Below are 23512 nucleotides of genomic sequence, written 5' to 3' on the forward strand. Positions count from 1 at the left end.
TCCAGTACACCAAGCCATGGACTTACCTTGGAGTCCAGATCCGGGAAAGGACCATCGTACCTCAGCAGCTCACCATAAATGACGACCCAAAAACCCTCAGGGACTTACACAGCCTGTGTGGATCCATCAACTGGGTACGTCCACTGCTAGGAATTACAACAGAAGACCTTGCTCCCTTGTTCAACCTTCTTCGCGGACCTAAGGACCTGGACTCTCCCTGCACTCTCACAGAAGAAGCCAGAGGTGCCATCACTAAAGTCCAGGAAGCCCTGTCTTCATGCAAAGCCCATCGCTTCGAGCCCAGTCTGCCTTTCAAGTTCATCATCCTGGGAAAAGCACCTCGATTCCATGGACTGATATTCCAATGGGACTCACAGCTTCGAGACCCTTTGTTGATACTGGAATGGATCTTTACAAATAGCCAGCCCACAAAGACACTTACCACCTACCAGGAGGTCATAGCACATTTAATAAAAAAGGCAAGGACTCGCCTTCGATCTCTTTCAGGTTGTGAGTTCGAATGCATATACTTACCAATAACTCTTACAGACTTTGAGGATTTGATCCAGACCAATGAAAGCCTCCAGTTTGCCCTGGATAGCTACACGGGCCAAATTTCAGTTAAGATCCCAAAACACAAACTTTTTAACCCTGATGTAACCTTCCATTTGATTCCAAAACAAATCCAAAGTAGAAAACCTCTCAAGGCTCTAACCCTCTTTACAGATGGCTCAGGGTCTTCCCACAAGTCGGTGGTTACATGGAGAGACCCCCAAACACAAGATTGGCACTCTGACATACAAATAGTGGATGGATCTCCACAGATCGCAGAATTAGCAGCCGTTGTCAGAGCCTTTGAAAAGTTTGAAAACGAGCCTTTCAATCTGGTTACAGATTCAGCTTATGTCGCTGGGATAGCGATGAGAGCAGAACATGCTCTTCTCAAAGAGGTCTCTAATCCAAAGTTGTACCAACTGCTCTCTAAATTAATATCCCTAATCTCCCACAGAAAGCAACCTTACCATATAATGCATGTGAGGTCACACACAGACCTCCCAGGTTTTGTTGCAGAAGGCAACAGAAAAGCGGATGCATTAGCAATGGCAGCAGAAACTGCTAATGTTCCTAACATCTTTGCCCAGGCAAAGTTGTCACACGCGTTTTTTCATCAAAATATACCTGCCCTTATGAGAATGTTTAAGCTCTCAAAGGATCAGGCAAAGGCTATCGTGGCTACGTGTCCGAACTGTCAGAACTATCAGATACCATCCATGGGGATGGGAGTCAATCCCCGAGGTCTGAATAGCTGCCAGCTGTGGCAGACAGATGTAACTCACTTCGCACCTTTTGGAAGATCAAAATACGTGCATGTATCGGTCGACACGTTTTCAGGAGCAGTATTTGCATCATCACATGCAGGAGAAAATACCATGCACACAATAAAACACTTTCTCCTTGCTTTTGCCGCCCTGGGTGTACCAAAAGAGATTAAAACAGATAATGGACCAGCCTACACTTCCCGCAAGTTAAAGGAGTTCTTCAGTGAATGGGGAATAGCACACAAGACCGGCATACCTGTAAACCCCACAGGACAATCCATCGTGGAAAGGACACATCAAACCCTCAAAAGAGTCCTTGATCAACAGAACAGAGACATGAGAATCACATCTCCAGTGGAAAGACTTTGCAAGGCTCTCTACGTCATCAACTTCCTGAACTGTACAGCATCAGAGCCTGACCCACCAATACTTCGCCACTTTGCAAATACCACCCAAGCAAAGCTCACTGAGAAACCACCTGTGCTCGTGAAGGACCCTGAAACACACCAAATTTCTGGGCCTCACCAGTTGATTACCTGGGGTAGAGGATATGCGTGCGTGCTACTACCATCCGGTCCGAGGTGGTACCCCGGAAAAAACATAAAGCCATACCTAGGCACTGAGAACACTACTCCTGCAAACGGGAACAAGAACGCTCCAGAGGCAAACACAAGACCACCTCAAAACCAAACCAGCTCTGCCTGGAGACGAAGACGTCGCCGAATACCCACAAACACAAGAACAGACCACCCCATTACAAGACAGCAGACAAAACTGAAAAGCTAAACAACAGTCTGCTGCATCAGACCATAGATAGCCTTAACACAAAAGTGTTCTCTGAACTATATGTTGTTACACTGGTTTTTTTTTGTATTTAAAGAAAGAAAAAAGAAAAAAAAAAAAAAAGAAACACCGTTATTCCCCCTCCCTAATCTTTTAAAACCCCTTAACCCTCTACCCACTCCTCCTCCCATAGTGTAGCTTAGAAATTAAAAGAAAAAGGGGGGGAGGAGGGGAACAAGAAAAGAACAAGGCAGAAAACCCTCTCATCATAAAGATAACAAATTCTGCTTATATTCCCTATCAGAAGCCCTATTCCTGCCCAAAGATGAAAAATATCTCCGTTGCTGCTGTCCTCATTGCTGCCTGGATGTTCTTCACCGTACCGTGTGCCTTCGGCTGGATTAGCCCACAGCCTAGCCATAATGTTTGGGTAACCTTAGCAAAAACATTAAAACAGGACAACATGTGCTTGTCCATGGGAAGCATTGATAACCCACTTTCCACATGTCTAGTAGGAATTCCCTTTGTAGCAGATGACTGGCCTGTCTATAACTCAGAGATTCTCCGCACCACAGGTAAGAGACCCAATGTGGTTGATACTTGGGACGAGTGGACAAAAATTCTGCCAGATGCTCGAGAGGAACCCCAAGAATTAGATCTGTTGGGGTCCTCCAAGGCCACATACTGCGTCAAATTTTACTTTAGACGTCCAAAAAACAATTGGCCAGAAATTGACCAGAACAAAAACACATATCGAAAAGAGATATCACCAATTAACAAAGCCTATAACTCTCACGATTGGTGCAATTACACGGCTCGTGTGATTTCTGTGTCCTCTCTCCATCCCAAAGTATTACCCAAGGGAATGTTTCTCATCTGTGGTGACAGAGTATGGGCTGGGATCCCCTCCCGACTCCAGGGAGGTCCCTGTACCCTTGGAAAACTTTCTACCCTTACACCAAACATCACCCTGTTACATAATTGGAAAAAAGAAAGCGAATCAAAACGACAAAAAAGGTCCTATACTGAATTTGATGAAAATTGTGATCCTAAATTATACGATTGGATCAAACCAAAAAAGATTGCTGTCTCCCTGTTTTTACCCTGGGTAGCTGCAGCTAAAGCCCTCGGTGAAATCAATCACCTTGGGTGCTGGCTCAGTAAACAAGCTAACGCTACATCTGCAGCCTTGAGTGATCTCTTAAAGGAAGAAGAAACCACAAGACAGGCTTCGCTCCAAAATCGAGCAGCAATCGACTTCCTGCTGCTTGCCCATGGACACGGCTGTGAAGACTTCGAAGGGATGTGCTGCTTCAACCTCTCTTCACGCTCAGAATCCATCCATGCGAACATCCAGAAACTGAAAGATCTCGTGAAGGACTTGAAAGTAGAAAGAATCCCAGACTGGGTCAATGAACTTTTTGGGCAATGGGGATTAACAGGATGGGCTGCATCCTTGATTAAGGGAATGTTGTTGATTCTCCTTGTAGTTGTTATTGTGTTAGCTATGTTCTCGTGCCTTGTTCACTGTTTCAAAAGAACTATAGCGAATGCCTTTTTTGTAAAAACAGAAAGTGGAGTTGTAGTAAACCCCATAGATTTAGGAAAAGCACCATGGAGGATATGAACAATAGGAATGCTGAAACAGCAAAAGAAAATTCCTGTTTTCTTGTCCTCCACCCCTTAACCTACCTCTGTAACCCTATAAGGCAATGTCATGTTAACCCCTTACCCATTGGTCAAGCTTGGATCCTTTCCAACCCTATAAAAGAAGCATACTGTACCCCATTAGTTGAGAAAGAAGAAGAGCAGAGACCCTTCACGGACCTCCCCAAATAAAGCCATCTTCGTGGAACAGCCTGCGCCTTCTCCTTCTCCTCTCTCTCCGTCTGCTGCAGCCTCAAGCCCAGGGCACCACTACCTAGCAAGCAGAGCTGAAATCCTGAGAGCTTGCAATCACTATAGAGCTGATAATCACCATGCTTGCTAGATGGTAGCCCTGCGGTCTTGGCATGAGCGAGCGAGCTTCGGGCACCCGGTCCCTACCCAGGGACTGAGCTCCTGAGCCCTAGTGCTCTGCATTATGATAAGGCCAAATAAGAGGCTTTATTAATGCACTGCACATTCTTGGATCAGTTAATCATTTAATATTCTGCTTGCTGTTTCACATTTAGGGTCATAGTCTATGTACATGAAACATTGCACTGTAAACAGATTTATTTTCACTAAGTACATAAACTGCATTCTGTAGATAGGTAACATTCTGCTAAATGAAAATGCACAAACATGGACCCTTGGCCATTAAAAAACTCTGAGAGGAGGAACATACTCACGCAGAAGCTTCACAGTCCCTTTACGTGTCTGTCCATCTTTACTGTCACATCAAAACTCACAAATCAGCTCCCAGCACTGAGTCCCTTCCTACTGAAGTCCCACACAGTCACAAACCCGTGATGCTGGATGTGCACTGATGTGGGTCTTCAGATCCTGCTCAGAAACACTCCGCACAGGCATCAGAGAAGTGGGGACTAGGAAAAATTTGGCCTACTAAGCAGGAAGGAAAGTCTAATAATAAGTAGCACTGAGAAGAGCAAAGTGTTCAGATTTTTCTTCTTCACAATTCATATTAATTGCCACCAGGTATCAATGTATCAGTGACAGAGGGATAAGAACTTAGGGAGAGAATAGGTTGGGGCTTTTAATGTCAGGGTTTTCTAAACTAGCCTAATAAACAGTACGTAGGGAACTGATTGCACTGGTCTTGGGTTAGACAGTCTCAGAGCCACAAGAAATTAGTTTTGAGAAACTGAGGGCAACATGTACAACTCCTGGCCTCATCATATTCTAGTAAAAAAAACTAGGGACAGTCGTTTAAGATTTTAGAAATTACAGCACAATGGTACAGTTGATACCATTTTGAAGAGGATATTTAGAGTGTAGTTGTCAAAATTCACGATCATGCTGGAAGGATACCCTGAGCAAACCAGTCCAGAAATATGCTTTGGACACTCCTCAATAATTTCTTTGTATGATACTTGCAGACAGACCAAATCATCAGGATCTAAATGAACTGGATAATGTTATGAGAATTCAAATGGTTAAACTGTTCAAAACAGACAAAAGCAAAGCATTTTTGATAAGAATAACCAACTGCACAAAGACTGAAGGAAGCAGGATGGGATGACTGGCAGCAGCTCTGTAGAAGTGGATCTGGGCCATATAACATTTCACAGATTTAACACCATACATGCTCTGTTGTTATAGTGGTTTTAGCAATATACTGTTGCCAAAAAATAAGAAAAGAAAAAAAAAACCCAGGATCAGCGCACAGAAATAGGGCAAGTTACATAAAATTTTCCTTCTCCTACATTCAGCACTGCTGGCATATCGGATTAAGCATTACATTTAACTTCAAGCAAGAATAAAATAGGAGAGAATAATTATGAGATCCTGTATATATCTAGGAGATGAGAAATCACATAAATCCTGGGAAAAGAAATTTTTTTCCAAGTGTTGGCCCAGAATGAGAGAGGACCATCTCATAATAAGAATGGCTGTTGCAAAGTGGAGGGAAATACCTGTTTGCCAAAACTGAAAGTAGAAAAAAGACAGTAGCTTAAGCTACAACAAGGAAGATGTGGATAGGACACTTTAAACAAAGGAAGATGAACAGAAAAGCACTGGAAATTACTGTGGACTGGTAGGACATGGAGCCTCCACTAATGGGGTTTTAAAAATCTAAGTCAGTTAAGCAGCTATCAGGAAATACTCTGTACCCTGCATCACCATCTCAAAGCCCCTGACCATGCCAATGTACCCATAAGCTTTAAATGCAGCTATTTTTTCTCCTCAGTCACTGTATGTCTCAAACATTTGTATGCAATTATCATGTCTCCTCATTTTCCAGCAGTTAAGCAAGCATTAAATATTTAGTACATCTTCCCTGATGAATCAGTCAAGGTGGTCTTTTACAAGTACTGTTGTCATTCTAAGTATCCTCTCCATATGTCTTGATCCTTTAGGCCAACGGATAGTCATAGGAATATTTTATTCCTGAATGTCATTCTACAGTTCTTGAATTACAGTTTTTAAAATTTCCTGTTTCCTCACACTCTGGGTTTGCATTTAGAGTACTGTTTTCAGTCGGATTCGTTTTAATTTATGTAGAATAATTCTCCTTTATTTTAGTCATAGAGCTCATCACTGTTGGTGTTTACATGGTACTTGCTGTAATACACAAAACCTCCCCATTTAAAATTATTTACAAACTGACTTAAGACATTAAATTACTTGAAAACATATCTTCTGCTGAAATCTCAAAGACAGAAAGATAAGTAGCACATTATCAAGTAGGATCTAAAATAGAGGCAGGCAATGTCTACCTTTGATCTCAAGATATAAAATGCTGTAGAATCAATTACAGTAATTACAGAACTACTAAGTGGTTTCTCCTGGTACATTTTATAAACTACTCTTGATTATCCTGTTTATTACAACTGAACATATAATTTCCTATCTTAAAATATTCATATACAAATGTATTCAGTATTCAGCATATTTGCCAAATACAGTTTAAAAAGAACAGATCTTGTGGTAGACAGTACTAGGTACTAAGTTATCTCAGTAGATGACCACTTGAATGAAATCAAAGCCAGTATGACATTTTTTTATCCTACAAAACTAAAAAATCAGACTGATACACTTTTTTTTTTTTGGGTAAGTTTTAGTTATAGGAAGTAATGTATTTATATTTATTTCTCAAAAGAGAAAAGGTGTCTCATATGTGTTTGAGGTCAGTGCTCCAAAGTGTCTTAAGTCCTCTCTAACAGTAACTGGGTGTTTATGCAGCTGACAAAGGCTGCTGAAGATACACCAGGAATCCTATCAGGGTTCAGATTTAGACCCAGACAGGGAAAAACTGCATTACATTGTTACTGAAAGGTTGAGGTGTAACCTCTGTGAAGTGTCTGGCACTGACAGCTTCTTCCAGTGGTAACTGGAGTAGACTGAGCAGTGTGAAGGCCTAGTGGTGCTGTAGTCAACATCCCTAGAAAAGATCCCTTGTTTTCATAAATCACAAGACCATCACTCAAAGAGTATTTCATTTTAAATGCATTATAGTATGAGCGATACCTTTTTACGTAACCTGTTATTTCTAAGCCCTCTATTTTAAAGATGAGAAAGGCTTTGAAAAACATAATTTTTCCTCATCAGCCTGGAAAGGAAAGGCTCCCTGGGGGAGCTGAAATTTCACATAAACACTACTGAAGTTTTCTCTTTGGAAAATATTTTAATGCTGTGGCCTTTTTAGGTGTAATTTATTTTTTTCTTAAAATCAGGAAATTATTGTATTGGGGAAAAAAGTTGATACCTACAAACATCAATATTTTGAGTATCAAAAGAAATATTAGCTTTGAAGAAAGTTGAGCTGTAAGTAATTAACTTCTCTGAAATTATTACATGTTGATATGAATGTAAAGCTTTCTTCAAAACGGAATACTTTTCAACAGCAAAATACAAACCAAGTTATACAGTGCCTTTTGTCCGACTGTGTTCTGCTTAAACTTTTCTGACGGAAAAGAAATCAGCCAGGATTCTGTGTCACATGAGTTTAACTCAGTTACATAAAGCCTGGCTATGACACAAGTATTTACCTTATTTTTCAACAGTTAGACTCTTTTTCTCCCAGTCATTCAGTTGGTACTCCTACGTCCATTTATGAAGGTAAATACAAAATTTTTTAAGTACCAGTGTTTTTACTCTTCATTTTTAATTTAAAATTATTTCATAAGTATATAGAGGTCTGAAATAGTTTTCCAATCTCTTTAATCTTCACGAATGTAAGAGACATGTGGCCCTCAAGCCATGGTTTTCTGTCAAACAGGAGTATTCTGTTGCTATTACGACCTACGAACTGGCCCATGTAGATACTGGTGCCGCAAACAAGTGGACATCTGCTTAGCTTTATGCTTATGAATCACCTTACTGACCTCAGGTAGCCTATCAATAATAACTAAAAGCAGGAATTTGCAAATTATATTTTTCAAATTATATTTTCAAACCTTGCACTGTTTCTACTGTACCATATTCCGATTCATCCATCCAGAACAGACAGCAAAATATCTGCAAATCTGGGAGTTTGCATGGGAAATATTTATCCCTTGATGTAGGGCTGATTTCAAACTCTGTTCAAAGACATGGTCTATAAATAGCAAATATTCCTGAAATAAATGTATTTATGTACTAGACTGAAAACAAATTACTAAAACGAAGCCAACCCTCCGGGGTCAATCAAAGGGCAGGAAAAAGTCCTGAGAGGACCAGTTCTGTTGCTCATGGAGAGGCTGCTGAATTATTTTCTTATCTCTTTCTCAAGTTTCATGCACAGAATCATAAACTCCAGCAGCACACTTCACCTGAGCAACTATATCAGCAAGGAATGTTATCCTGTGCACTAAGTCAACACAGCAGGGCTGCTGAATTCTGCCAGAAATTCTTTACAAAGGAAAAGGCACGAGTGAGCTGACTCCCTGAGCTCTGGCTGCTCCCACTGATGCTCAGCGGGAATGAAAATCCCTTTACAAACATTCATTAAGCAGCGAACACTCTGCAATGCTGAGAGCTCGATGTGGAGGCAGTATCTCAGTATTTAGAATCCTCTAGGAAAAGAAGAAAATAATCATGAACTGTTACGGCTTAGGATTGCTCCAGGTCATTGCTTAGGACTGTCTGCCAACACACAGCGCGTACTTAATTTTTAACTAAGCAGGCGACCACGGAGAAACTTACTATTGCCGTGGTAAATTCCCCCCATTTCGTAAAACCTCCCCTCCCCAAGTGCTACACCAAATTCAGCTCCAGCATCCACGCTAGTTCCCAGCTCTGCAACCCGCGACTTCGTTCAATCAAAATGTGACACGGGGGGAGCGGGGACACCGCACGTGTGTGTAAAAAATTAAGTTCCATCTCCAAATCCTTCCCTCTCGGGCTGGGTCAGCGCCAGAGGGGAGACTCCCGGCTCTGCGGGCAGCGTTTTTAAGACGATCATCTCAATCTGCACAAATGTACCGCGACGCTTTTTTTTTTTTTTCCCTCTTTGGCTGGTGCGAGGTTGGGGTGGGGTTTTTGCCTTCCCCACCGCTGGGTTTTTCCTTGCCCCCGAGGCGGAGCGGGCTGCCCTCCGCATCCCCGGTTCCGCGCTGCCCGCCGTGCTCACCTGCTCCCGCGGCGCGGCTCCGGCTCCATCCCCCGCGGCGGCGGCGGCGGCGCTCGGCCGTGCGGGCCGGGCCGGGCCGGGCCGGGCCGGGCCGAGCCGCGGGGCCCCCGGCGGAGCGGCGCGGAGGGGAGCCCTCCCCGCACCTCTCCGCCGGGGCCACCCCCGCCCGGCGCGTCCTGATCCCCCACTTCCCCGCAAGCGGGAGGAGGCGGAGTAAGACAAAAAAGGGGCCGGGTTATCAATTCCCTGTTAACTCTTCTCCTTGCGGTCTCGTCTCCTCCCTTGGGCAGGTTCTGCCAGGAGGGTGGTGCTGATGGAGATGATGGTGGCGGGGGGATGCTCCGTCAAGGGAGTGGGGGTTTGCTGGGGGGAGCAGCAGGGTCCCCGAGCTCCTCTAAACCGAGGTTGATGGGAGCCGTGGTGGCTGCTGATGGCAAAAGCGGCCAAGGAAGATTAGCCCTTGCTCATTTAAAGGTTAAGCGCAAAGCTAACCTTTGTGACTAGGTCCTGTCTGCAAGTCTTCCCATCCCGTGGCTCTTGAGAGTGAATAATTTTTTCCCCTACTCCCGCACTCATTCCTATTAAAAGCAGTCTAAAAATTGCAGATTGTTTCTATACTTCGTATACTTACAGGTGTTTATTGCACAAGTATGAAAAAACCCAGCCATGCGCCAGGACCCCGATACAATTAGCACTATAAACATGAGCTAAAGAGATACTCACGTCCCAAGAATTTATAAATTATGTATAAGAGATTCCAGATAAAGAAGAATGCAATGAAACAATACCAGCCAGTATGACAGGCAGGGAACTCAGCACAACATTGCACAAAGTACTGAATGTATTGAACCATTTCCTGTTACAAGTAGTCTTTTGCTGAAATCAGTTTTAATGTACCTGAAGACAGGATTATGAGGAACATGACTGTGTATTGATGGGATTTTCAGGACTGACAAAATTGCTCAAGAACATGCATTCCCTTTACTTTGACAATCCTACCTGGACAAAAAGATTCAGGGGCAGATTATAAGGACAAGATGAGAATGAGCATACTGAAAACACATAAACCTAATATTCTATTAAATGTACCAAAGGCATAGAGTAATGATGAAACTCTTGGTCTCCATTATGAAGGAATTCAACAGCTAGATAACAACTAATCTTCTTAACACCTTCAAAGAGCTTTGACTAATTTGAAAGACATGAATGTCCTTTGCAAGCATTGTGTTGACTTGTCCCTATTATGCCATACTTCATGTACATTCTGCTAATTTAATTCTGTAATGTAGAGTCAGCTAAATTGGTGCAGACAAATCCGGGTCTGCCATGCCCAGACTCTTTCAGATACCTTATTTGGAAGATGATGCCATCTATGCCTCATTCTTCCTTCAGGTAAAATTACTCATGTGAATACTACTTTATGTTATTTGTTGATATAAATTTTTACTTATTTTAAAAGCTCTTCCATTTGAAAGAACTGCCTCAAATCAACCTTCTAAGAAAAAGATTCTGTTGTAGACTCATAAAACTGTGGGGAATTCACACAGCCTTTTCCCTTACCACCTAATCTTTCCTGGATGTTCCTAAAACTACAATTACGTATCAGTCCTATAGAGTCTCTCCAGACTTCCTGCTTCTGATGCATTTAAAATAGATGTTAGTCATGTAGCTTAACACACTTTAGGGGGAAAAAACCCCAAACCCTTATTTTTATTAAGGTTTTATTACGGTTAACCCAACCCCCACATTTATTAAGGTCTCATCATGGTCTCATCATACAAATTTAGGCAGAATGAAAAAATAATACCTTTTCCTTTGGAGTACTATGCATCTACAATTACATAATAAACTGCAGTCTGTAGCAACCTCTCCTCCCTAAACAATTAAAAGTCCTCATTAAAATAATTTTTTCTATATTAAAAAGGATTTAGGATATTAAATTAAGTGACCAAACATTGAGAAAGCCAGAAGGCTGTCATGAAACCTTAATTCAGACCTCTTGTGCCTGTGCATTGCAACCCTGTACTTAATTATGAGTTTGTCTGCAGAATACCAGGCTCTATTTGGAACATCTGAAATTATGTAGTGGCAAGCATGTAAGACTGGCTAATTATGTTGCCTCTTCCATTCCCATTCATTTATTCCTTTACTTTCTAGCATCTCTTTTGTGCTCATCCCTATCATCTTTCATCTGAAGATTGTTCTCTCCCTGGTCTGTCTGAAACCTTTACCCTTAGATAACCTTTTGCAGTCATTCAGGTAAAGGTTTTTACTATAGAGTTACAGCAAATGCTAATTATTCCTTCAAAGGTTATTTGTGATTTTCTTCAAAGGTGAGGGGAAAAAAAAGGAATAAAAGGAATAAAAGCAAAGCAAGGGGAAAAAGAGAAGGATACCCAAGGAAATAAAAGTTTCCAGGTTGAACCAGTAGGAAAATAAGGAAACAAGGTCAGTCTTTATGATATCATAGAGCTTCCTTATTACAAAGGATTGGCTCTCAAATTACAAGCTTTACAAAGAGACAGTTGTACTTGAAAGCAAAAGGAGGCATTAAGTTGCCTGGTGCCTTGGAGGGGAAGGATCATGCTGTATTTGTAAATAAGGCTGCAGTGTCTCAATAGACGTTCTGAAAAACTCATGGCTTTTTTTAAACTTGTGACAAAAACTCTACTTTATGTCTGCTTCCATTGGAAGAAGTCCTCGTCAGTCAAAGACTTTGTTTCCTCTCTACAATAAGTAGTACAAAAAATAAACACCTTTGAGAAGCTTATTTTCTATGCTTATTTTCTATGCAGATGCTTGAGAGGTAGCCATGAGCTAATGACTTACACCTTTGATTGGTGAACTTGGTCTTCACGTAGAATTATAATATTAGTGTTAAACTCTTATGTTGTTTTAAAAAGTTTTCCACCAGAACTAACAACAGATGGAAGCAGTGGTGTTTGTGATAGTACTACAGTGAACTAAAAGCAGCAGCTCCACTTTGTGGGATATTTTAGACCTGAAAAGGCTAAATAAATAATATTCTTTAGCAGCAACTATTTGATTTTTTTTCTGGAACATAAAAATCCAAAGAAAATTCGAGCTAGAAAAACCGTGCTATTTCTCAAATGAAATAGGGTCTCTAAAGGCTTAAGTTTCCCAATGAAATTGAGTATAAGCATATTTTGTTTTCCTGGCAATCTCAATATCACGAAAGTCAAATTTTCAAAAGAAGTTGCTAAAAATGGTGGTTACTGTCCTGAGTGCTTCAGTCTTCAGGGACTTTCTGACCCTTTCCCATCCATGGTCTTTTCAATCACTGGCAATAGAAACTTGATTTTTTAAATAAAATTCATATCCTCTGCTTCTCATTTGCTTCCAGGAGTTTTAAAAATAAAAAAATATCCTCAAAATTTTGATAATTTTGTGTGCTGAGACATGCTGCAGGGTATAATGGATTTACTTTGAGTGGGATAAGAAAGCAAAACAAATTTCCTGAAAATAAGTCTGTACTTACATACTGAAAGTAAGCCATTACAGTCCAGTAAAATTAAACACTCATGACTTCAGGAACATAAGTGTGCAGATATTTTTTCCCATAGGCTTACTATGCAGTCAAGCTTGTATCATGGGAGATTTTTAATGTGTGACCTTCACAGCCTACCATGCAGAGCTGCTGTGGGGATTAACTAGTTAAGATTTGTAAAGTGCTTTGAAGATTATAAGGCATTAAGTTGCACAAGTGCTAAGCACTATTATTTAATACTTAAGTACAACCAAGCTTTGCAGGACAACTCATGTTCACCTCACTAGAAAGAGCCTTTGTTATTTCCTTGTGATTTCAGTACAGTTGTTGCAAGAGGTAAAGCAAGCAGAAGTGACCACAAAAGAGGGAAATTTCTTTCTTGTTTCACTATCAGAGACTAAAATGAGATACAATTGTAGTGGTATTGCAGAAAAATTAGTTGAAAAATAATTTGAAATGCAATGATAGAAATGCACGTAAAACTGCAGGGTCCCTTAATGTGTCAGTACTGTCTCCTATCTTGCCCAAGTAGATCCACAGACTATTCTCAGGAAGTAGAACTCCAAATCCCAGACCTATAGATGGACCAAATTTATCAGCTAAAAAAGCTGCCAAGAGACAGTAGGGATGGGTAAAATCTGTACCTTGGTAAGTCATACTTCATACATATTTTAGCTTATTTAAGTCAAAATTTTGGAAGAAATATGAACACAGACTGCTGTCTTTATAAATCAGATTGGGAACACCTTGTTCTGGTACAATTAATTTGTTGGGTTTAATTTTGATATAAACCTTCCTCTTTCTTGTTTTGTAATGTCAGTTTTCAGCAGCAGGAAGTCATTGGGGTCTTTGTGGTAGCAAAGGGACAAAGTATTTTCTAATAAAATCACAATGCAAAACAGGACAATATGACATAATTTTGCACTTAAGTAAGCTGGAGATAGAGGAACACAAGTGTTTCAGGATTGCTGACAGGCACAAACTATAGAGGTTAAGGTGGCATATTGTTGGACCCTGAGCTGCCTCCCAGCATCCTGAAGTCATGAGGATCTTATTTGGCATGCAGAGAAGGAAGGTTGGGTTTATTTACCTTACAAGGACTAATTAATATTCAATGGAAGTGTCTTTTCAAGACAAAGCACTTAGTACTTGCATTTCTTGCCTCTGCAAAAGTGCTGCAGACATTTCACAAGGACAGACTTTTCAAGTATATGCATTTCCTCTCTGTGGCTAAAAATAAAGATTAATTTTCTATAATGTTTTGACATTTTGATCTCAATTGAAGCATATAATAAAAGTTCAGTTCACTGACTGTCTCCAGTAGGTCCTGAAATTCAGCTTTAGAGATAAGTAAAGTTAAAAGAGGGAAAACAGAAAGTGAATGGTGTACTGGCACAAGAGAGATTCCTGTCCATTCCTGGGTCAAGGAAGCTACAGGCTCCTAATGCTTCTACTTCAGAAATCATAGACTTTGCTTCCTCTATTGAGTTAGTAACAATCATTGTGTCACAGAAGATCAAATTACTTGTCCAAAAACACAAATTAAGTCCATGAATAAACCAGAGTTCACCTTAGCTTTCTAGACACTGACCCTGTCCCAGACTGCTTTAGTTATTCAATTTAGAAACAGCTTAAAACAGACTAGAACAGTGTGGTGCACATTGTTCAGAGAAAGGATTTGTGTGTGGTGCCAAATGTGCACTCTCTCAACAGGGCCTTACCAGGATTTTGACCAGCTGTCCCAGGAGATGTGGAAAATTGGAGGCAGTACTCTTCCTTCAGATTCTGCTCTTTAAGCTCAAAAGTGTTCTTGCAGAGATTCAGAGCTTCTTTGTTCTCAACACATTTTAGAGCTTTTCCAAGCCTTTTTCCGAGGCTCCACTCACCTCACAGTTGCTCTCCCACCAGTGTCACAGCAAAAGTGAAAAAAGGAACTCAGCTGTAATATTGTTTTCCTTTGTCTTTTCAGGAACCTTTTTCTTTGATTTTCTTACTGCCTTGTCTTTTGTATAAAGAATCTTAAATCATACAATGACAGCTACTCGTTATTCGTTTTATATTCATTGTGGGTTACTTATGGTGTTGCTCATACAAACAATAAACTACTTGACCTGCATTAATATTCTTAATGCTTATTTCAGCAGAAGTGAAATTGTGTTTCTGAAAGGGTAGACATTTACCAGGTGCATTACAAATCTAGTCAGAATATGAAAAAAGTTGGCTTTTCTGATGCCTGAGTTACTGAGCTTGAAAGATACAACTGCTATTAATTTCTCATATTGTGCAGATTGTCACACACTTTGGAAATGGGTGAATGTGATTCAGTTCTCATGTGATTTTGGTGTATTGAACAAGAAACACAAACACTGTAAAAACAGGACCATCAACAAATGTTTTCAAATGCTGCTAAAGCCACTCTCTATTGTACCAGACAGAAAGAAATACAGTAATTGAGCATCCCATCAGTCCCCCCATGGAATGGGTCACACACCATTAACAGGCAGTGCCACATGGGCAGTATGGAAGGATGGCATGTCCACAGTCTCCTCATAGTGACAGCAGACCAAGATCCATCACAGCAAGACCATGCACACCTTTCTTATCTTTTCTTCAGCTGCAAGATGAGCTTAGAAGAGGACTTTAAATATTCTTTTGCTGAACGAGGTACCTGAGCTACTGGGAATATGTCAGCTCTCTGGCACCCTAAGCTCCAAGCAGAAATTGTTTTTCTGGGACTGTAGAGTCCTCTGACTTTTCTCCATAGTGCCTGATGCTCCTATTCTTCCCATCCAGACCCAATCCTATACCTCTCAGGACCAAATAGCCCAAAGTGCTCACCTTGACCCAAAGCACAGAGCTCTGGTTTCTTGTCCACCAGCCCATTTCATGGAGGGAAGAGGAGGTGGCAGGGACATTAGGCTAATTTAATTCTTCTGATCACTAAGAAGCAGAAAACACAGGTGATGTGCTCCAGTAAGACCTTCTTGTCTAACCTGCATCAGAACTAGGAAAATTCTCACTTTAGCTGCATATGTGTAACAGTGAGAATTTCTATCCTAAGTAGAGAAAAATATTCTGTCTTGGCAAGAAAAGCTGTTAACATCAAAGAGTCTGAATTTGAGTTCTCAGTGTTTCAAAACTATTCCCATGGTATTCCTCTTGCATACTCAATCCAGTGAAATGCTGAAAATGTTTCTTCTATTCTTTTGTATTTAAAAATAGATTGATGGAAAGGAATTCTTTTGGAAGCACTTAGAGATGGCTCATAGATCTATTATATTCCAGGACCTTTGCCTTTGCCCATTTTTACGCTTCAGTAACAAAGTGAAGTCTTATGCCTCATTGCAAACTGATTTTCTCTCTCTTCTCTTTTATTTTAATTTAGTTTTATGAAAAGATATTTGGAAAAAAACACACAAAACCAAAAAATTAAGAGAACATTACTAAAAATAAAACCAAGCAAAGACCATGTGATGAAGAGTTGCAGAGTCCTCTCAGTCCAGAAGAACAGACTTAGCAAAAACTGTGCCTTTTTCTTAACCTCATAACAATTAATTCAATAATAAGTAGGAGATTCTTAAGATCTGGGAAGAACTCCTATTATAGTTATGGGTGTCCACACAGGGGGATGGGATCTCTAGAGTAAATCTCTATCCATGTTTATCATAATCTCACCAAAAATTTCTACCTTAACCACTTCATTCCAGAATCTTTCTGCACCCTCCTATGAGCAAGAGGAAACTCACATTCAGAAAGCAAGTGGAAGTGGAAGTGGGTGCTGAAGAACAATGATGAGGCATTCTGGAGACCACACCTCAAAGATCTTTCTCAAAGGCCATCTCTGAATCCCTATGCCCCCTCCCCAGGCCACAGAATGCAGGTGTGCAGCAATTGCAGGTTGTGAAAGCACCCCTAGGCTATGCTCTGGATAGAAATTAAGTCAACTATTAGGTCATGGGAATCTTACTCTCTTTTCATATCTAAAACTTTTTAATAACTTTCCTTTTCCTTCTCCAGAAAGGAGAAAAATCTTGAGGAAAATCCTGACAAGGCTGCTGAACTGCTGGTGCAGTCCATTGCAGTTCCAGGCACAAAAGAACACTACCTCACTTGGAAATTTCTCATCCTTGCTTCAGGCATTAGCTCCCTCAGCTTCACTTCCCAAGAAGACACATGCTGAGCAGGGGATTCACTGCACTCACAGGGGCACTGAGTTGCTATCCTGGTTCTTTATTATGGAACTATTTCCATTTTGAAGGGAGCTGCCTGTAATTTCCAGCTAGGTCTTTAACAGAGGCTTTTACTTAATTGTTGACAAAGCTTTTTTTCACTTTTTATAATAAACTGTCTTTCTGAATTTCACTTTGCATCTTGAAAATATACCTTCTTTAGTTCACTAAAGCTGTAGGTTCACTTTTCTTGTGCCTCTGAAGGATCCTAATACCAGTTAGAACACCCAAAACACACAAAAGAACTTTAGCAGACTTTGAAATGGTTAGTTATTTTAGACTTACCCATAGAGCTTACTTTCCAAGAACATTCAGATTTCTCCTTTGGAAGCATACTGTTGTCGTCAGCAGGGAGAAATGAACATGTTCCTCTATTGATCTTACTTGGAGCATTTAGGCCTCAAGAGAACAACCAGTGGCAGGAAAAGCACCTGGCATAAGGAGTAAAAAGATGTGGTTGAAATGCAGTACTCCCAAAATCTTCAAATAGAAAAGCTGTCAAAATGTTCTTGAGCACGAGTTGACTTTAGGTTGGCATCTCTGTATTTTGACAGGAATTGCAATGAAGACCTGAAGGGAAATGTCTGGTAAGGGCCAGGATGCTGGATGTTATTGCATTCAGAGGGACAGGGAGCAGGGAACTTCTTTACCTTCTCTGGATATGGTTACACAGCAAGCTGTTGGGCTTCTAGCAGTTTAGCCACTGCCAATCACACTTGTCACATAGCTGTGCTCTAGTTCTGCATCTACAGCAAAGATTTTTAGAGCTTGCTAACCACATATCTGCACTTAGACAACATATACAATTCCCACTAAATCAGACAAATGGACGCTGCTGAACCATCTGTTTTAAAGTATGTTTAGTTATATAACCTAAGTTACAAGTACTTCCTCACAGATGAAGATATCTCAGTTTAGATGGCCACAGAGAGGGGACTGTGCATCTGAAATATCCCCACAAGACCAAAAAATACTATGTAGGAACTGTACAAAACCTGTGCTTTTCTGCAGAAGTGTGGAAGCCCCGCAGGATTCCTTCGGTCATCACAAATGGCACTGAAATCTAGACTTAGACCACTGAACTGAGCCTTACTGCCTTCATTTGAGTGAATATCTAGATATTCCTTAAGTCAATATGAGACCTATTTAGACTGGAGTTCAGAACCCAGATCAGATGGCAAAATATAGGGATGCTAGGACTTATGAGTCTTAACTTTAGAAAAAAGAAAAAGTGTTTTGGTTGATTCAGAGTAAGAATCACAAGACCACACTCTGTTCCCAAATTTCCACTTGCTACTAATGTGAAGTGCCCCTTGAGATTCTTGTGCTGCTTTTATAAATACTTACAATCAGACCAACTGGAAATGTGACTGGCTTTCCTTGGTACTATACAGACATGAACATAAAATATTTTTGGAAACATCTAATTTGTTGCAGTTTAATACTATTTTGCAGCATTAGTAGTTCTTGTCTTACTTGTATTACTCCACAATTTGGTTTATATTTTATCTATTTGTAGATCATATTTTAATAATAGAAACAAACATTTATCAGAAATTTTCAGTGCTCTTCTCCAAGAGACATGATATTTTCCCTAGTTTCTGTTTGGTATTTTTACAAATGAAATGTTTTTGCTTTGTACATGTGTTTCATTTGTTCATTTAACTGTGTTTTTCTGTTCTACACAGACTCTCAACCCATACTCATCATCTAAGCATCTGAATCACTCTTCAAGCATATGAGTAGTATAAGAGATCTAGATCAGTCAGTAATCCCATGATTCTGCCGTGTCTCTAGCTCAGCTCTCACATTTCAACCTCTTATCTGAGCCTGGAGATCAGTTTAGTGAACACCTCAGCCCAAAAGGCCCACTACCCCAGGATGCAGGAGCTGAATCCTGCATTATGGCAGAAAGCTAGGTTGTGTCACACCTTTTAAACATATCCTCAAGACTCTGAAACCTTTCTATGAGTATTGATGACCTTATTCAGGAGTTTGAGAAGGGTGATGGAGGAAGATTTCATGCTCTGATGGAGGAAGATCATATAAACAAACCCTTTCAGAGCTCATGCTGGTGTGCATTCAGGACATACACCTGTTAAGATCAAAGAATCACTCAAGGTTGATGCAAACTTTACACTCTGTTCTGCACAGGCCTTTCTCAAATAGAACTGGCTGGCTGGTCCCAGTTCAGGCAGCAGGTATTTCTGAAGTGACTGTACACAGGGAAAAGGAAACCTTTTTCTGTGTTATACCCCAAGCCCCACATGTTTATTATTATTACTTTTACTACTGAGAATCTTCATGGCTCTAAAGGAAAAAAATATATATATTTCAAAAATGGTTATCTGTATCCTCCTCTGAGGAGGAGAGGTAGCAAGTTTTGAAAGACTTTGCCTCAATCAGAGAAAAATTGTTGGTCTGAAACACAAACCACTTGTTAGTCAGCAGCAGGCATGTTCTTCATGTAACATTCTCCACTCTTAGTGACCATTATCATGATAGGAGATCCCTGATTTCCAAGGAGCAGACTGTACATTCCTAGTCCAAGGTTGCCACTAGGACATAGAAAGATAAGGAGAGACAGGGACAAGATTCTCACCTACAGTGAGGCCCTTCTAATCAACACTGTAGCCTATACGATGTCTTCATAAAGGAAGCTACATCTAGCAGGCTGATTCCTGCTGCCAGAAAGATTGGTCAGTGCATGCCAGGGATGTGCTGCTTCACTGATTGCCCTTGTTTCCTCAAAGGAGATGATTTTCTTCTTTATTCAAATGTGATTTGAATAAAGAAGAAAATTAAGCGCAAGGTAACTGTTTTATATTTTTTCCTGCAAAGAGCAGGTGCAGGGTCAGATTTTACTATCACCACTCACATTCAGTAGTGCTTCCTAGTTAAGTAAGTTATTACTGTCTACTAATCCAAATATGTCTAAAGAAATTTAGCAAAATCAGGCAAAGAGTAAACATATATTATTGACATATTCTGTATTTGTATGATTAAAGGGAGATACCAAGTTATTCAAGTAACAAATTTAGACTTCATCAATGAGAGTAGGCTACATAATTCATCTCATGATCTGGACACAAGTCCCAAGTCTCCCCTGCTGTGTATAATGCTATATATCTGTCCAATTACAAGCCTGAAGAAGTGCTTCAGCTAGTTCAGATAATTAAATTTTAAATCTAATGTTCATATGAATTTTTAACATGCTATGAAAACCTTGGGTTCATAAATCATTTACAGTAACACATGAAGGCATTCTTGGCCATCTCCAACCAATTTGTCCGTCAGATCAACAAAAATCCTTTCAGAACTTTGATCAGCTAACATATGCCTTTTTGAAATATGCCTCTTTATAGATCCTGGAGAGCTGGCTCTGCTCTATAAGAAATATTTACATAGGCTTACCAGCAAAGGAAGGGGAAGTGGTACATATATACTCATTAGAAAGGACCATCTCAAAAAAGAAAATATAACATCCATAAAGGCTAGGCAGAGGAAGTTGTTTTCCTTGGCTATAAGGATACTTCTGCCTGACCTAAAGAAGTGACTTTGCATTATAGTTGATGTGGCAAATTTGGTCTATTCTTTTGTTGGAATATTCATTTGTATCACTTTGGAAGAAGGGGCAGGCAACTTGGAAGGATTTTCAAGGATGTTGTGATGTTATGAAGGGGAAAAAATAGAAGGGACAAAGCTCAGCTAGAACTTTGTCTGCTGCCAAAAAATACAACAGAAAATGTTTCTATGGATCAAAAACACAAGGAGGGCTAAGGAGACTCTTCAGCCTTTACTGGATGCAGAGGGAAGCATAGTGACAAAGGATGGGAAAATGGCTGATGTACATAATGTCCTCTTTGCTTCAGTAGAACCAGGTGCTCTTGGGGTACCCAGCCCCCGGAGCTAGAAACAGGGAGAGGAAGCACAATGAAATCCCTGTAATCCAAAATCCAAAGGGATTATGGGTCAACAACCTGCTACACCACTTAGACCCACACAAGCTCATGGGGACAGATGGGATCCACCCAAAGGTGCTGAGGGAGCTGGTGGAAGTACTCATCAGGCCACCTTCCATAATTAACCAGCAGTCCTGGCCAACTGAGAGGCCCCATTTTCTGGAATTTAGCAAATGGGACACCCATCTACAAGATGGTTCAGGAGGAGCCAGGGAACTAGAGGCCCATCAGCCTGACCTTGGTACCAGGGAAGGCAATAAAACAGATCATCTTGACTGGCTGAAAGCTGCCCAGCAGAAAAGGACCTGGGAGTGCTGGTGACGGCAGCTGACCATGAGCCAGATGTGCCCAGGTGGCCAAGCAGGCCAGTGGCACCCTGGCCTGTGTCAGCAATAGTGTGGCCAGCAGGACCAGGGCAGGGATTGTCCCCCTGTGCTCAGCACTGGTGAGGCCACACCTTGAGTGCTGTGTTCTTTTCTGGGCCCCTCTCTGCAAGAAGGACATTGAGGGGCTGGAGCAAATCCAGAGAAGTGCAATGGAGCTGGGGAAGGCTCTGGAGCATAAATCTTATGGTGAGTGGCTGAGGAAGCTGTGGGTGTGCAGCCTGGAGAAAAGGAGGTTCAAGGGGAACCTTTTCGCTCTCTACAACCACTTGAGAGGTTGTAGCAAGGTCAGGGCTGGTCTCTTGTCCCTGGTAACAAGTGAAAAGACAAGGCCTCAAGTTGTTCCAGCAGAGGTTAAGATTGAATATTAGGAAAAATTTCCTCACTGAAAGAGTGGTCAAGCATTCAAACAGACTGCCCAGGGAACTGATGGAATCACCAACCCTGGAAATGGCCAGAAGATGTGTGGATACAACACTTGGGGATATGGTTTAAGCGTAAACAGAGTAGTGCTGGGTTAATGGCCCCAGTCATGGAGGTCTTTTCCAACCTTAGTGATTCTGTGATTCTAGAAAAGAAAAGAAGAACAGAAACATGTTGAAATACAACATTCCTTGGTCATTAGTGTTCAAAGGAGTTTAGTCAGAAAGGTGACTCCTTACAAAGCAATCTACAGATATCTGAGTAATTTCACTGTAGACAGCTACATTCACTAAGCATGAAGCATCAGTGACAGAAAGAAAGAAACAAAAGATTGGGAGTTTTCTCATCTTTCAGAAAAATGTTTGAACAGAGAAGCAACCTGTTGTAGCTGCAAATAAAAATACCTATTTTTAAGATCTGAGACAATAGCTCTCATAATAGCTCCCCTCCCTTTGGTGGTTTTGTGGGGACAGCCTCTTGTTCTACAGCCTCAGGCTGCTTTCTTCAAATTCACTTTCTACTACAAATGTGTAAGGTTGCATTTTCAGAAATGCCATTACTCTTCGGATCCAAGTCTTCTGTTTAAGCCTTGTCTGCCTGTTGCTATGTTTTTAAGTCCCTAATGGCTCTGACATAGATATCTAACCTTTCTGTTCACCATCTTGAGCAGAATTGCAATATAGAGGTCTTAATTTACTTATCAAGGAGACCCATCTCATAGGTAGCCCACATTCAGTATTTGAGCTAACTCACTTAAATCCTAGTCTAGGAAACTTTGCACTGAACCTCAGGAAGACTCTAGACCTAGGAACAAGTTCTGTGTCAGACAAGAGCACTGGAAGACAACTTTATTGAATCCCTGAATATAAGGCTAAATTTTTGAAATAATAGCATTAGGCTTTTTCAGAAAATTCTCTGTAGATAAAGAGCCAGATACTTCAGATTTGGAAATCTAATTCCTAGGAAAAGGAAGATTTTTTTTTCCTAAAACCACAAACCCCATTATTCACATTTTCCAGAAGCCAGCTGAGGACAAGAGCCATGTGCTGTCTTCCACGGATGCCATCCTTATGTGGTTAAATTTCATCACATGGATGAGCTTTGGCAGACACCAAACTGTTAGTGCCATGAGACAGACAAATGTCTGAAAGAGCAGAGCTTTCAATGATGAGCACTGTATCTGTCTCAAGGAAGAAATCCATCTGCATTCCTAGCCAAAATCCCTTTGTAAGGGACACTGCCTTCTGTCTTCACACTTCTCGGCCAGAGTATTGGTCAAATTTCCTATCTCGCCTCCTACTTAAGCTGCTTCCTAAAGCTCACATTAGCATCTTAGTGAAAAATTAATCATGTTATAAATGATATCCAGCAATTAGAGTTCTACACTTCAGTTTCATTTTATTATTTCTGTAAAGTTATCTGAAAGAGTTAACACGGCTTAAATATTTTAAATAAAATCAGAGCCATTAATTATCTGCCTTTTTTATAATAGAAATTATGCATCCAATTTCAATGGAGAATTATCTGAAAGTGTATCTGAGTCACTCTCCACGATGTTATGAAAGTTAGTAACAGCCTTACTGGGACAGTCCAGGGGATAAGAAATACTAATTATATTGTCTGGCTCTGACTGGCTCCATAGTACTTTACAAAAATGAAAAGCTATTGTATGTAGCCTACTTAAATCTA

At 40.7% G+C, this 23512-nt stretch overlaps 1 protein-coding gene across 2 annotated transcripts in view; it reads right to left on the bottom strand.

The window, feature by feature from the left end:
- The window catches only part of TRMT9B (tRNA methyltransferase 9B (putative)), a 118206-nt gene that overhangs the window by 18287 nt on the left and 76407 nt on the right, over nucleotides 1-23512 (bottom strand). Inside the window, exon 3 of one of the 2 annotated variants that reach the window (XM_036381702.2) lies at nucleotides 17341-17486. In XM_036381702.2, coding sequence (XP_036237595.1) covers nucleotides 17341-17366 — 26 coding nt within the window. In that variant the 5' untranslated portion in view covers nucleotides 17367-17486. Of the gene's footprint in view, nucleotides 1-9318; nucleotides 9418-17340; nucleotides 17487-23512 lie in introns of those variants that run through there. The other variant, XM_036381700.2, reaches the window with a different exon arrangement.

The sequence above is a fragment of the Molothrus ater genome, chromosome 4 (assembly GCF_012460135.2).
Source record: "Molothrus ater isolate BHLD 08-10-18 breed brown headed cowbird chromosome 4, BPBGC_Mater_1.1, whole genome shotgun sequence".
Lineage (NCBI taxonomy): Eukaryota > Metazoa > Chordata > Aves > Passeriformes > Icteridae > Molothrus > Molothrus ater.